At 40.1% G+C, this 16,537-nt stretch overlaps 2 protein-coding genes across 2 annotated transcripts in view; both read left to right on the top strand.

The window, feature by feature from the left end:
• LOC124044430 (titin-like) overlaps positions 1-11,571 on the top strand; it is a 45,253-nt gene extending 33,682 nt beyond the window's left edge. Inside the window, 3 exon segments of the mRNA XM_046364069.1 lie at positions 6,060-9,896; positions 10,514-10,792; positions 10,988-11,571. Of these exon segments, the coding sequence (XP_046220025.1) occupies positions 6,060-9,896; positions 10,514-10,792; positions 10,988-11,571 (4,700 nt within the window).
• LOC124044017 (muscle M-line assembly protein unc-89-like) lies at positions 413-5,919 on the top strand. Its single transcript, XM_046363320.1, has one exon. It carries the CDS (start codon positions 413-415, stop codon positions 4,550-4,552), a length of 4,140 nt encoding a protein of 1,379 aa, XP_046219276.1. The 3' UTR covers positions 4,553-5,919.
• Positions 11,572-16,537: the final 4,966 nt, after the last annotated feature.

The raw sequence follows: 16,537 nt of genomic DNA, 5'->3' as shown, positions 1-16,537 counted from the left end.
ATTGGGCTATGGCTGAACTTTCACAACACCAACGTCAGAGAACTTATGCCAGTGGAGATGATGCCAATGACGGTCCTTCTTATGAACCTGTTTCTCATCATATAGAGAAGTTTCATCAAATGTCACTTGGGTTTCACTCACCGGTGAGAGGGTCCTCACCAGTTAGAGGGTCCTCACCAGGGAGAGAACCCTCACCTGGTAGAGAGCCCTCCCCTGGCAGAGAACGCTCACTTGGCAGAGTTCGATCACCTGTGAAAGAAGCCTCACCTGGTAGAGAAGCCTCACCTAGGAGAGGCCGTTCACCTTTGAGAGAACATCACGTTGGTCAGCATGGTTCTCAAGCCGAAGTTGGTGCAGAAGGGCCTTCCAATTGGGAATCTGACTTAAGACCTGATGAAAAGAAAAAGTGTCTATGAGGACCACAGAGAGGAATGAAGAACACATAGAAATGCTATCAAAAGATGACATTCACCAAATGGACATGCATCAGAGGACAAAGGAATTTGATAAGACTTCACCGAAAACATCACTACCTATCTTTGTGAGAGAAATCTCATCCATGAAAGTAAAGAGGGGAGAGATGACAGACTTTAAATGCCGTTTCCGGGGAGACCCTCAACCAACTGTCACTTGGCTCAAAGATGACCATCCAATCAGTCAAAACCCAGACTTTGATGTTCTCATCAAATTGAATGAAACCACATTAACCATCTACTATCCGACTATATACCATGAGGGGACATTTAGTTGTGTTATCACTAATACATTTGGAAAGTCAACCTCCTCTGCCACACTTGAAGTTACTGAGAGTGAGCAATTAAGAAAATCACCATCGCCGGTGGCCTCGCGTAAAGTGAAAGTGACAACAGATTATGAAATGAGTGAAGAAGATGTTGACCAAATGATTGACGAGGAACTTGAATCATACATAGACGTTGAAACGGATGAGAAATCCTTTCTACAGGTGCCTCAGGCTGTCTTGTACAGACCTCGTGCTTCAGACTCACAATATTCTACTTCTAATGTCGAGATCAGGATCACTGCGCCAACACCAGTCCCATTCGAAATGATTGAAAAAGACACAGAGATGTCTGAGGACGATGGCAGTTCCCATCCTATGAAACACAAATTCACATTCTCCTATGATCCGAGTGATGCCGCTAAGGTAGTCAGTCAATCTGAGAACATAAGCACTTCAGAAGACCAAACCAGTAAGGTTGAAAGCAGTTCTGATGTGTACTTCCAACCAGCTGTTGCTATTGCTGGATCATCTGAGGTAGAAGCAGCTATGGCTGGTGAATGGGAACAATATATACTATCTGGAAATTCAGAAGATTTGAGGCAGTCCCCTCTGAGTGATACTGGTGATATTACTGACCAGGCATTGATGATGACTTTGGACAGAACTTTAGGTTCTCACAGCCTTAACAAGACTGTTCCAAAAGTAACTAAACCAAAGCAAAGTGTTTCAAAAGAAGCACCTACTGTTACTGGGTGTGGTCGTCAATCATCTGCTGCAGTAGTCGAAACATCACATATTAAGCAGGCCTTTGAGACACCTGTGTTGTCAGAGGCACCTGCATTGTCAGATACCACTGTTCATGAAGTGAAAAAGTCCACAGAGTCATATTTCCCTGAGGATATCCCAGAAGTCTCAATCCATCCCGAACAGGATGATATGTCATTGGTAACTAATGTTGTGGAAGGAACTCCACTGCAGGCCAAACAAGACACTATATTAGTAGAAGGTAGTTATACACACATTTCGAGAGAAAGGTCCATTTCCTCCAAAAGTGGACCAGAGGTTGTCTTACTAGAAGGTAGTAATACACAAATCTCGACCAAAGCGAAGACAGTCTCTCCAAAAAGTGCCCCTGAGCATGGCCAGACCATGTCTACTACTCAGGAGGAAGACAAGGAAATCTGTATGATTTCAGGAGAAACTATTGTGGAAGCTGGCGTAATTGACACCCATGGTGACCTAAAACACTTTGTTCCCCTCTCAAGTGTAGCAGAGGTGCAGGAGTCACCAAAACTGGTCAGACCTAAGGCAGTAAGGACTAGCCCTTCTCCAGAAAGTATAGGACCTGGTGTGATAGATGAAAGTATGAAAGAGGACAGTGAAAGTGCATTTGTTAGTACTGGCAGTAGCTTCCTTCCTTGTGAGAAAGTCCCAGTGTCGGAGACCCCAGATGATGTTTCAGCGTCAGTTGGTTATGAGGTTGTAAAGTCAAACAGATTCTCTGGCTCATTTGCTGCTCCAGAAGTTCAGAGATTAGACACTGAGTCTTCTGATCGCGAGGACATGACTCATATGAATGAAAATATGTCTATCTTTGAACGCTCAAAGGGTAGCGCATTTGTCAGTGTTAGTGGGGCACGTAGTGAAATTGTTAGTGAAAAAACTGCAGAGGAAAACGAGGAACATGCTGATGCTGAGAGTGGTGAGCCTTCAGATGTTTCAAAATCAGGGAGTATTAAGTTCAAAGAAGATGGTTTTACAGATGATCTTGCTGCACAAGGTTCACAACAGCAAGCAGAGGCTAAACCAGACAGTGCTTATCTAAGTACGGCTTACAGTCAAAGTGCTACAGGTTTGACCTCACTTGAAGAGGAGGCAGTGACCTTCAGTGCTGTTTATGACTACTACAACCCACCAACTGAGTGGGGCAGACCCCTATCACCAGAGTCGGAGATGTCCATTGAGTGTGGTAGCACATTTAGTGAGGAATTAACAGAAATTGAGCGGTTCTATACGCCAGCTTCTTCAACTGAAATTTCGCAGCTCCCGAAATCTCCCGAATCTTTCCACACTCCTGAAACTGAAACTCCAGCAGGTTATATGACCCCTAATGAGTATGCCTTCTCTCCTCTTGAACATAAAAGAACATCTACTGACTTCAGTGAGAGGTTATTTTCTCCTGCTAAGTTCTTGAGGTCACCTGATGATGAGGGCATTGAGACAACTCCACCTGCATTTAGCTTAGAGGAAGGAATCTTCCTCTCAGAGCGTGCCCTTGGCCTTGGAGGACTACAGGAAAAAGTCCAGGGAATCCCTCCAGCTTTCCTCAAACCTCTCACCAAAAGGAGAGTTTTTGAACAAGATTCGTTATCGTTTTACGCTGAGGTATTTGGGTTGCCTTCACCTGAAGTGAAGTGGTTTAGAAACAAGACCCAGCTTGTTGCAGATGAAAGGATTACAATGGATAGAGATGGTGACAATATCACACTTTTTATTCAAAACATTACGAAAGCTGATCAAGGTGAATATATTTGCGAAGCTGTTAACTATGTAGGAGAGGCAAAAAGCGTTGCACTAGTTGTAGTTATATCCAACGAGGCCAGATATATGCCCCCACCACCAGCAGTCACCCACCAGCATGTGATGGAGTTTGATGTTGAGGAAGATGATGACTCATCGAGGTCTTGCTCCCCTCAGGAGATTCTATTAGAGGTGGAGCTGGATGAAAATGAGGTTAAAGAGTTTGAGAGACAGGTGAAGATAATTACCGTCCCAGAATACACCGCTGACAATAAAAGTATGATAATATCACTCGATGTTCTCCCGAGTATGTACGAGGAGAGCGGAGTTGACTTTATAACGCAAGAAAGGGATGATTTGAAAATAGCTTTTGAGGTTACAGAAATGCCACCACGCTTCATCAACCCAATTTGTGATATGGAAACCCCCGAAAATACAACAGTAATGTTTGAGTGTTCTCTGATGGGAATTCCCTCTCCCATAGTATCATGGTTTAAAGGTAACAAAAAGATCCCTCACGATAACAAGAAATACTTGTACTCATCTGATGGAGACAATCATTTCCTAAAGATCAGGAAAACCAACGCTCATGATAGTGGAATATACACCTGCAGGGCCATCAATGTGGTTGGGGAAACTCTTTGCAGGGCATCTCTTCTTGTGTTGAATCCTAAAAGCTTTATAGGGAAAACAAGAGGGAGAGAATTGACAGCTGTGTCTCTTGGTAGTGCTAAAGTTCAGCCTCAAAAGTTTGACTTGGTTGTTGGGAATGAGTTTGACGGTGAGCAGGCATCAGAAATAGAGCTGGAATTTGAATTTGAACAGGAAGCTGATGAATCACAAAAGGCTGTTAGACTCGTAGCCATGACAGACAATGAGATGAGCGAGCAGGGAGAGAAATATGTCAGTATAAATTTTGATGTTTTCGCAGAGCCCGCCAAAGATGATAAAATAGAATTCAAAGGAAAGTCATCGGAATTGTGTAGTTTCCAGTTTCAAATGACTGAAACTCCACCAAAATGCATTGTTCCTTTGACAAACGTCACTGCAGCAGTGGGAACTCCAGTGGTCCTCCAGTGTTTAGTTAATGGTAAACCTCATCCCACTGCTGAATGGTACAAAGACGGGGATCCAGTGAAAGAAACTAGGTACATGATCCAAGAGAAAGCATCTGGACATTTTAATTTGATCATAACAAATGTCACTAAAAATGATGCTGGAGAGTACAAGTGTCTCATCCAAAATAAATCTGGATATACTGAAACAACTGCTTTGTTGAAAGTGTTCTAATCTCTTCATGTAATTTGTTTTCATGTGGATGTTGAACTCAATTAAGCAATTGTACGTTCGAAAAGTAGCTTTTGTTAATTATTCTGAGATACACGCGAAAGGTTTTCTGAAATTAGGTGTAGATCTTATTTATTGTGTATAGTGTGTAATTACTTCACACATAAGAGTAATTATAAATGTTATATAATCATGTTTGGTATGTTTGAATGTTGAATGTTTGCTTTTCAAAATAGTAGAACCAAAGTTAATGCTTATAGTTTTATTTAACGTGACAACGCGTATGAATACTTAACACCCATGTGTAATCAAAACATTGTTATCAAGACATTCGTGTTAGGCCCAAAATGTCCAATGTTTTAATATTTCAAATTAATCATATAATTGAATATATAGTCATACATAATATAACAAATAGAAACAACTCTGGGACTTATCTAATTGATCAGTGGGGATTTCTCGGACCCAGATCAAGCGTACTCCTGAACGAAAAATCATGCTCAATGGAGAACTGGGGATCCAATTCCCAGTGTGGAGTGTTGAAGTTGGAATTTACATTAGGGTAAACAGCATGACTGTCCAACCCAGCACCTTTGTTATAGTTTTTATTTTGTGGCCGAAATTGAGGTGAGGTGCGTAAAGCAGTGTGGTAAAAATAATAATTACGGTTCATATTCTGCTGGTCTATCGCGCGTGCACTGATGTCAGGAAAAACAGTGGGCGTTGTTTTCAGTAACGTTGTTGTTGTAATATCCCAAACGGATGTGGCAGTTTCACCATTAAGGGTTCCAGCTTTAAGAAGTGAATGTAAAATTATCAATTATCAATGCAACCATGATAGTTCCATCTTAACATGATGCTGTACAATAAGTGATGTGCAGAATTTAAACATTTTCTTTGTGAATGAGTTTCTGATAATATTTTGGTTATTTTGGTTAATGATTTAAAAAATATATATATTGTATACAAAAACATGCAATATCTAACACAATTGTAATCTAATATTGAATGTACTATTGTAGAGTTTATTTTTTCATTAGGTCTACAGTGGCAAAGTACATCCATTCAAAATAAAGCCTTGGGGTTGGCTGTAAAATTACATTTTTAAAAAGGATATGTTCATTATATACATTATATATGCTGTAAATATGTGTTTCACTGTATGTTTGAGGCAATTGTATTCTTAATGAATACTGTATATTTGGGGCTTATAAAATATTTACCAATTTGACTGATCTCAAAAAAGTATGACAGAGTATTCATTTGGAAATGGGAGTAATTCAAATTCATGAGTTGTTTGTACAGAAATCACTTCAGTTTGTCTCTAAAAGTGTTTATTTATGTATAAATAAAATAGTTATATACTGATGTATTTATTGTATGGTGTTTTTTTATGTAAACTAATGTTTATGTCAACCTTTAAGCTTTTGCAGCGGACACACAGTTGACCAACATAACCCTGTCTTTAATGGACATTTTATCTCAATCTTACAAATTATTTTTTACACAGAATATTCTAGGTCGACTGTGACGACAGTGGAAGAAGAACAAGAATCCTACACCACTGGCCTTCAGTTACCTCAAACATCCAAAACACTTGAACTCCAGCCAGAGTCTAAATACTATTCTAGTACTTTAGAGGATAAAAAAGAAAAGCCTATATTTTTGACCCAACTCTCACCAGCAGCTGTCAATGTTGGAGAGTCAGCAAGATTTACTATCACAGTATCTGGCCTTCCAAAGCCTACTGTTCAGTGGTTTCATAATGGGAAAGTCATTACTTCTTCATCAATTTACAAATTGGTTCAAGAAAAAGATGAGTATACCTTAATAATATCTGAGGTAAAAACAGAGTATAAAGGCGAGTACACTTGTACAGCTAGCAATAGATTTGGCCAGACAACCTGTACTACTTACCTGGAGGTAAGTAAGAGAGCTTCAACTACAGCTGAGCAATGGGTGGAAAAAATGTTCAAAGCCACTGTCCAACCTCCAAATTTCACTAGCCAAATCAAACCTATAAAATGCCAAGAGGGAGGTGAGGCTTACTTTAAATATAAAGTAACTGGTGATCCAATACCAGATGTACAGTGGTATAAAAGTGCTCATCAAATTCAGCCTGGTAAGTACTGCATTATAATGAACAACCCAGATGGCTCTGGCTTCATCAACATGAAGGGCATTCAACAGCAGGACAGTGGTCTCTATACATGTAAGGCTTCCAACCCATCTGGTGAGGCCTCTTGTAGTGCTGACCTAATTGTTTTCAAAGAGCCTATCTCTGTATCTCAGCGTAAGGAACCCATGGTTGTTCAAAAAGGTTATAAAGTATCCATGACTGCTGAACAAGCTACAGAGACCCGCTTGTACGAGGTCAACCTTCTCGGAGAGATCAGGGCCAGAGATCAAGCAGGACATCAGATGGTGTACACCATTGGCACCGAGGACAGCCAGGTTGTTTCCAGTGAGCAAGTACAAACCCTTAGAGAGTTGGATATGTCAGCAGCTACGGTCCAAAGAGAAAGGGTCACCCACCAGGCTGCAGTTCTGCAGTCACATGAGGTACAAGAGAGAGTGTCTGTGGGTGTCACTCGTCCACCTGAAGTTTCAGTAGTTTCTACGAAACAACACCGTACGGCTCCCTTTCATACATCTGCTGTTCAGGATAGCCCACAGCTCACAGAGCAGCACTGTGACCGTATCCAAAGCCCAGTGGTCATAGAGCTGCAGTCTTCAAAAGAGAAGCGTTCACAATTCATGTCTGCCACTTCCGAGGAGATAACCACCTTGGCGAGTGTAAGCACGGAGATGTCAGGTGAAAGGAAGACAGATAAAGTAAAGCCAACCTCCGAGCCAAAACATCTTGTCAGTAGTCATCTTGTTGAATCCCAACTGTCAATTTTAAAAGAACGATCGCATGAAATTCCCAAGCCACAGGAGGAAAAAAGTTACAAAGTCAAAGAAGGCATTAAGATATTGTATTCCGCTATGTCAACTGAAAAACAGATGATTCCTGAGGGCCATACCACAGATGTGCCATCTTCTGACTCTGCTCTACAATCTTCAGTAACAAAAGAATCACTCAAACCAATCCTAGCCTCAGTTTCTGAGACAAAACAAACCTTATCAAAAGAGACTAAATTTACCATGCAGAGGCCAGAGGCAGAAAAGGCTCTCCTTCGTAAAGATTACATTATGAAATCTGCACTGACAGCTGAGGAAAAGCAGATCTTACAAGCTGAACACACAAAACAAGTGAAGAGTTTAGAAAGTGCTACCTCATTATTTTCTCAGGTAGAAGGTGAACAGGTACTGCATTTGCAGATAATTAGAGATCAGGATATCCTACCATCTGAGGAACCATTTACTTGTGAGAAACCAGCTGTAGAACAAGCAGGTGCCAGGAAAAGCCCTACTCTTTTACATACCGTAACCCACGATGAACGGATATCTGTCACTTGCGAAGATACGACTGAGTTTGAGGCCAAGAGAGACACAATGACCATTCAGCCCCAAAAACAAGCCCCTACCCCACTACATCTTCAGTCAGTTCATCCGGGAGGTGCCTTAACCAAAGAGGGAATTATTACCATTGAAAAGCCAGCCCAACAGACAGCAACACAGAAGCAGGAGAAAGCCAGAAAACACGCAGCATCCTCAGAGGAAAAAAGGGGGCTTAGCGCAGATTATTCCAAAGATCTTGATGTGTCTGTGACAGGAGTTCAGTCAAAGCTTAGAACAGAACCCAGACCACAGAACATTCTTCAGGTCACATCAAAGCCCATGCAGATATCCAAAGAAACACCATTTACTAGTGATGCCAAACAGCAGCGTGCATTAATACAAAAAGAAGATCGTTGGAACATCATGCAAGTTACAAGTGTGGCAGACAGTCAAGCGTTAGAGGAGGGACATACTGAGAGTTTGACAGCTGTTGACACATTTACATGCAAATCCGAAATAGAGCCTAAAGTACCTACTGAGCCCATACAAATAGAGGAGAAGGCGATCGCAACTGAGAGTAGTGTACTTCTAGAAGCAACAGAGCAAGATTTTGCCATCCAGATACAGGAAGGACAGTCTGTTAGACAGTCAATAATGATGGATGAAAAGCGTATATTGATTGGGGAAATGTCTCAGCAAATAACCAAATCAGAGTCAACAAAAGTTAGCCTTAAAACTCAGCACAAAATGGCTGTTTTCGTTTCAGAGTCTGGAGAAAGTCGAACTCTTCCAAAGGAGCTCACATTTGTTATTCAGATTCCAAAACCAACAAGTTTGGACATCAGACGTCAGTTGAAAGATGCACTTCACTCTGCTGTGGCTCTTGATCAGCCACTTATACTAGCAGACGTTGTTGGAAGTTTAGAGGCTACTGAGGTACAGGAAGTGAAGGTACTCAAGGAACCTAGGCGTGCGATGTTCACTTATCTTATCACAACACCAGGTGCCCCTATGGAAATAACACTTGCTTTTGAAGGTCAGTACCCCAAGACTGCAGATCTAAGGACTGAACTCCAGGCAGCTTTCTACTCAATTATCTATCACGAGCAGCATGTTCTTACATCTGAGCAACCTGGCACACTGCAAATCGACAAGCCCCAAAGACTAAAGGTTAGCAGTGCATCCTCCAAAGAAATATTGTCATCTGTAGTTGAGACAGTAAAAGTAGCAGAAAGTGTAGTTGATTTCACAACACCTAAATCTCAGGCTGCTAAACGAAAGACAGAATCTCGGGCTACACATGAAACAGCAACAGCTGAGGAACGTATTGTGGTGCAAGAGTCCAAAGTAACTCAATCCAACTTGGGCGGTCAAGTAATGGAAGTTACTACAGAATCACTTGCTGAGTTTGGACAGACAGTACAGGTGGCCATACAGGAGGTTAGAACTATGACTGTAAAAGGTTATGAGAGAGATGTAGGTATAGTTGATATCACCACCGATATGCCCATGACATCCATTCCAACTGAACAGTCTTTAGATGTACTCATCCAAAGAGAACACAGGGAGGAATTTATTTCAGAAGACGTCCAAAAATCTAAATCTCAAGGAAATGTAAACGATTATCCCATTATTGAAACTTTCCTTGAGGACATTACCACAGAGGAGCATTGTACGGTTACATACACTGTGACAGTAAAGTATGTTACAAAAGCTAATTGGCTTTTCAATGGACAAATCATTAAATCTGGCAAAGAGTTCAAGTGTTCTAAAGAACATGACACATACACACTTACAATCATGAAAATTATCAAGGAGAAGCACGAAGGAGAATATGTCTTTGAGGCTGTGAATGAAGCTGGAAAGACCACAACATCATCAAGACTCACAGTTGTCTCGAAAGGTTGGATAATGGGGATAGTTTTATTGTTACTCATCACCATACACATAAACTAACTATCATTCATTACATTTTTATAATGTAATATAACATTTTAATTTCATATTGGCAGCAAACTCATACTTTATTTCATACATATTTATTTTTTAGATCAAATTAATTACTAAATAAAAACATGTATTGATAGAATTTGCAGCATGAATTTACTATACTTTCAATCCACTACTAATTCACCTTAGTTTTTCTCTATATCATTCCCCACATGCTTATGTCTTCTATATCATTCCCAGGTATTTTCGTCACCCATGAAATATAACATTTCATTCTTGGTCATTCTCCACTGAGCACTGAAATATTTTTGCATGCTTTCAGGGGCAAATGTATCATGGTTTCATTCTTCATGATGTCACTTTCCTCCTTCCTCTATCATGAATTCACTTTCTTTCTTCCTCCTCTAACCATTCCACCATTTCTTCACAGTCACTCCTGGAATGCATCCCACCATACTGTAGCATTCCACCATCCCTGTTCCAGCTCTGTATACCATTTGTCTACTTGTCATTTTTCGCATCATTATCTACCTGTGTACTAATTTACTTTTCTTTTTGTGCACATTATAGTGCCACCTGTTTTCAGGTACAAAGTTGTTCCCCTGGAGATCAATGTTGGCAGTGAAGCCAAGTTTGAATGTGAAATTGAAGAGGCACCAAATGTGAACTTCAAATGGTTCAAGTCTGGCACTTCGATCAAAGAGAGTGCAAATTGTCACATTCTCAGTCGGCAACTGACATCTTCATTGGAGCTTCTGAGCCCAACCAAAGCCGACAGTGGTGAATACACCTGCAAGGCTACAAACCAACATGGCAGTGACACCTGTGCCGCCAAACTGACAGTGACTGGTGAGTCCTCTGTTTCCCTTAACATTATTTATACAACTGTATGTATATTGCTGTTTTTCTTAAAGGTTGAATACAATACAACACATTTTAATGTGCAATTGTTGTCTCAACATTTGTATATTGTACCGGTTTGTAAAGTAAATGAAGTATTCATATCCCATTGCCTTTTTCCCATCTTTATTTACTTTTTTATAGAGATGTACCCGCCAGTATTTAGTACAAAGCCTGATCACATGACTTTATATGTGGGCAAACAAGCAACCTTCCAGTGTGTAGTTACTGGCTCTTCACCGATGACTATTGTCTGGCACAAAGACAACATTGCTATCTCTCCGGGGGGAAGCTATCAAATATCATCTGACAAGACCAAATATTCCCTACAAATCAAAAATCTTCAGCTGAACGATCAGGGCACATACCTTTGCAAAGCATCGAACAGTGTTGGTACTGTTACATGCAGTTCAGAGTTGAGGGTTATCAACAAACCCAGTTTCATAAAGACCTTTGAGGTCTCAGTGTCTTCAGCCGTTGGTAACACACTGCGGCTCGAAGGTCAAGTGGATGAGGACACTGGAGTGTCCATCACCTGGATGAAAGATGGCAAAAAGCTTCATCAAACAATGGATTGTAAACAATCTTTTGAAGACAAGGTTGTCGTTCTTGAAATTACAAAAGCAAAACTGAAAGATTCAGGGAAATATGTATGTACAGCTTCAAATGATGCTGGGAGTGCAACTTGTCCTACCACGTTGACGGTACAAGGTAAGGTCTTCGAGTAGATTCTCTGTATTAACACAGCGTTTGTGCACTTACAGATCTGCTTACTAGGAACTAATTGTAAAAAAAAACAGCTGTTGAGTCCTCTTTGAAACAGCCACTAACGCTATGCAGCTTCTGTATGTCTTCTTATTTTCTCCTTCTTGAACTCTTCTCTTTTGTATTGATTCTTGTTTGACAACACATTTGCTGTTTTGCAATCCAAAACTTATTTCAGAGCCCCCTACCTTTGTTAAGAAAATGGAACCAAAACTAATGTGGAAGCAGGGCATAGCTGCTCGGATGCAGTGCACAGTCAAAGGATCAGCTGAACTCAAAGCTTCCTGGTTTTTGAATGACAAGGAGCTCAGTGATGGAGATAAATATAAAATCACTTTCAAGGCTGGTCTTGCAACTTTGGAAATAATCGATGTAAACGTGTTAGACAGCGGAAACTATACTTGTGAGGTGTCAAACGAAGCTGGTAGTGAGAGCTGCAGCACTGAGTTATCTGTAAAAGGTTTGTCACCATTCTTTACTTACAATTATTTAAAACATTGAACAGGTAGTTGTATAATTTAATATGATCTCTACTCTTAGAGCCCCCTTCCCTTCGAAAAGAATTGCAAATGGTTGAGGCAGTGAAGGGAACTCCTGCCGTACTTGAATGTGAAATTAAAGGAACAGCTCCATTTGAAATCACCTGGTTGAAGAATAAGAAACCAGTCGTCACCACAGATAAAAAGTACAAGATCGTCTCTCAGGAGTCCATTGCTCGTTTGGAGTTCTGCTCATTTGAAAGTGCAGACATTGGGGATTATCAGTGCTGCATAGCTAATGATGTTGGTAAAATCACCACTAAGGCACTGGCCAAACTAAAAGGTTAGTATTGTTGATAAATTAAAATAACTCAAATTGATTTATCTAAATACCGTATGTTTTCTAAAGAACATGGTTCATTGATTTTATAATATATTTTGTATAGAACCACCAACATTTGCAAAGAAGATTGAAACCATTACAGCAACATTGGGAGATTCTGTGAAACTGCAGGGCACATTGAAAGGCTCACCCCCCATTTCCGTCAAATGGATAAAGGACACTGAAATGTTGAGAGATGATGATCCAAATATCAAAATGACATTTGAGAACAACATTGCTATTTTGTCAATAACAACTGTTGCCATTAACCATGGTGGCAAGTACACTTGCCAAGCAGAGAATGAGGCTGGACAAAACAAATGTGAAGCCACTCTAACAGTTCAAGGTTAGAGTTGAACATTTAAATTAAACATTTACACATGTTTATGTATTTTTACATATAAACACATTATACTCTTGTGACACCTCAATCTAATTAATTTTACTTTAATATAGAACCTGCTAGAATCTTAGAGAAAGCAGAATCCATCAATGTGACTTCAGGGGAATCTGCAACCTTGGAATGCAAAATCGCTGGAAGCCCAGAACTTAAAGTGAAATGGTTCCAGGATGGAAAGGAGATGAAAGGGAGTCGAAAATATAAAATAACTCTGAAAGATAATATTGCTATCTTAAAGATTCTTGCGTCTGAAAAAGTAGACTCTTCCGAATACACAATGGAAGTGTCCAACCGTGTTGGAAAGGACCGGTGCTCATGCTCTATTACTGTGCTGGGTTAGCTTTTCTTCTTCTCTACTTTTAAAAGTTTGTTTTCATGACATATATTTGAACTTGCAATGTACAGTATGACTTAACTTTTTCTTTCCAAAACAGATCGTATCATACCACCCTCTTTTACAAGGTCTCTGAAAAGACTTGATGGAATTATGGGTAACGATATTTCAATGGATTGCAAAGTATCTGGATCCCAGCCTATGACTCTGTCTTGGTTCAAAGACGATAAAGAAATTACATTCGGAGATAGATATTTACCTGAAATCAAAGACAACTCAGCTGCACTGAAAATTACTAAATTGGAAAAGGTTGATGCTGGAGTGTACACATGCCGGGCAACAAATTCGGCTGGATCTGAAGAAAGCAGTGGAACCTTATATGTCAAAGGTTTATAAAGTTTAAGTAATTCTTTAGCCCTATGTTTTTACTTCTAATTGAAGTAGGCCTATGGCGTTTTCTTGGGGTAATATGATGATGAAAAATAAATATTTTGTCCTTTTAATTAATTTTAGAACCTCCAGTCTTCACATTGAAACCTGACAACCAAGATGTCATACCAGGATCTACTGTTGTCTTGAAGTGTGCTTTCACTGGAACAGCTCCTCTTATGATCAAGTGGTTCAGAGACGACAAGGAGATATCAAGTGGAGGCACATTTTTTATCAAGAAGGAGACCTCCTTAAGTTTTTTGGAACTTCACTCAGTAAAACCCAGTGACTCAGCTAACTACACATGCCAAGTGGCCAATGACGCTGGAAAGATGGCGTGCACTGCTGTCTTGTTTGTGAAAGGTGACCGTCTTACACATACCCTGCTCAATGTGCATTTGTTGTTTTTCTGTTCTTGCGTCAATGTTTGTTTCCTTGACTGATAATCAATGTCAAACTCTTTTTTAGAACCTCCAATGTTTGTGGTGAAGCTTGAGTCTACGAAACTAGCAGTGGAAGGAAGTGCTGTAAAGCTGGAGTGTAAAGCAACTGGCACCCCTGAGATCAGTTTTAAGTGGTTCAAGAATGAGATTGAGATAACACAAAAGGAGAAATACAAAATGGCTGTCACCAATTCAGTTGCCTCATTGGAGTTTGACAACTGCTCTGTTGATGATAGTGGAAATTATGTTTGTGTGGCATCAAGTGATGCTGGTAGTGACCACAGCGGCAGCACAGTTACAGTTAAAGGTGTGTTGAGTATTCCGCTTACTGAGTTTTTAATCCATTTAGATTTTTGTTGATTGTATTCTGACTTGCTTGCCATCTTCTTTTAGAACCTCCAATATTTACAAGGACCTTTGAATCCAAAGAAGTTATCAAAGGATCTGATATTATGCTGGAAGGAAAGCTCGCAGGCTCTGCTCCATTCAACGTATCATTTTACAAAAACACAAAGGCGATCAGAAATGATAAAAGACATAAGATAGTCATAAAGGATGACATAGTTACCCTCCAGATCCTGGCAATTGAAGCCGGAGATGCTGGAAAATATCAGTGTACAGTAGAAAATGAAGTTGGGAAGTCATCTTGTGATTGTGAGATGACACTGAAAGGTTGGTGTGAAAACCTTCATTTTAAATATATGTATCTGTTCATTTCTGTAGACTTTCAGTTGAAAGGTTGTATGCTTTTCCACCTTTAGAACCGCCATCGTTTGTGAAAAAGATAGAGAATGTGAATTCCCTAGTTGGCAGTGAGATTTCTATGCAGTGTACTCTGAAAGGATCACTACCTATGACTGTGTCATGGCTGAAGGATGACCATGAGGTCAAAGATGGTGAGCATGCACAGATGTCCTTTGAAGACAGGACCGCACTGCTGCGTATTTCAAATATTCAAACCAAACATGCTGGGAAATATACTTGTCAGGCCAAAAATGAAGCTGGCAATCAGAAATGCTCTGCGTTATTGGTAGTCAAAGGTTGGTTGATGTTTATCAGGACATTTTTCAAATTGCTACTTGTGTTTGGATTTTATATTCTGATGTTAAAAATTCATTGTTGAATGTTATGTTTATCACAGAACCAGCAAATATCACTGAACAGGCTAAATCTGTCAGTGTTACAATGGGGGATCCCGCTACACTTCAGTGCCGGTTCTCAGGAACCAGGGTGCTCAAAGTCAAATGGCTGAAGGATGGAAGAGAGCTGACATCAGGTCATAGATACAAAGTACAGAGCACAGATAAGAGCTCTGTACTAAACATTCTACGTACAGAAAAAAGCGACAGTGGAGATTACAACTTTGAGGTTTCCAATGACGTTGGAAGCAGTACCTGTGAAGCTACAGTTTCTGTTCTAGGTCAGCTCATTTATACATATTTTTAAAATTTTTGTGGCATTTTTTACAGGTATTCCTGTTTTGACAGCATTCTCATTACTTTCTTTTTTTTAATCTATGCTAGATCAAATCATAAAACCATCTTTCACAAGGAAACTGAAGAAAACAGAGAGTATCAAAGGATCATTTGCCCACTTGGAGTGCCTTTTGTCTGGCTCTCTGCCCATATCTGTACTCTGGTACAAAGATGAGAAAGAGATCAAGACGGATGATAAGCACAAATGCACATTCTTTGAAAACACAGCTTTTCTGGAAATAAGTCGTCTTGACAGTGCAGACAGTGGTAGTTATACCTGCATTGCTACTAATAAGGCAGGCAAGGACCAGTGTTCTGGGGCCTTAATTGTAAAAGGTTTGGATAACCATTTTTTGTCTTCTATATTTCTGTATCTTTGGCTCTCTTTGGCTTCAGAAATGTTTTGACTTTTAACTTGAAACATGCATTCCCCATTTTCTCAACAGAACCACCATTGGTTTTAGAAAGGCCTGAATCAATGGATGTTTTGCCTGGATCAAAGGTTCAATTTAATGTCCTTTTGTCTGGCACGCCACCCTTGACCATTAAATGGTTTAAAGACAAGAAGGAGATCTCATCCGGCTCTGATTGCTCCGTGGCTAAAGACAACACCTCTACATCGCTGGAGCTGTTCTTTGCCAAAGCATTAGACTCTGGAGACTATATCTGCGAAATTAATAATGACGTGGGCTCTGATGCTTGCCAAGCAATGCTCTTTGTCAAAGGTTCTTATTGTCTGTTATTCTTTACCTTCTTTACCTGAATTGGACCTCTACTATACTTATTATGTTTACTTTATTTTATATAGAGCCTCCAAAGTTCACACGAAAACCTGACGGTGTGTCTGTGGTGAAACCTGGGCAAAGTAAAACATTTGAATGCCAGGTGACTGGAACTCCAGAGATTGATATATACTGGTTCAGAGATGGGAACGAGATAAGTCCTAGTGACAAATACAAGATGATCTTTGATAACAACATAGTAACC

This window comes from Oncorhynchus gorbuscha, linkage group LG09 (assembly GCF_021184085.1).
Source record: "Oncorhynchus gorbuscha isolate QuinsamMale2020 ecotype Even-year linkage group LG09, OgorEven_v1.0, whole genome shotgun sequence".
In the NCBI taxonomy this organism is placed as follows: domain Eukaryota; kingdom Metazoa; phylum Chordata; class Actinopteri; order Salmoniformes; family Salmonidae; genus Oncorhynchus; species Oncorhynchus gorbuscha.
This window is presented reverse-complemented; position numbering and strand designations above follow the sequence as displayed.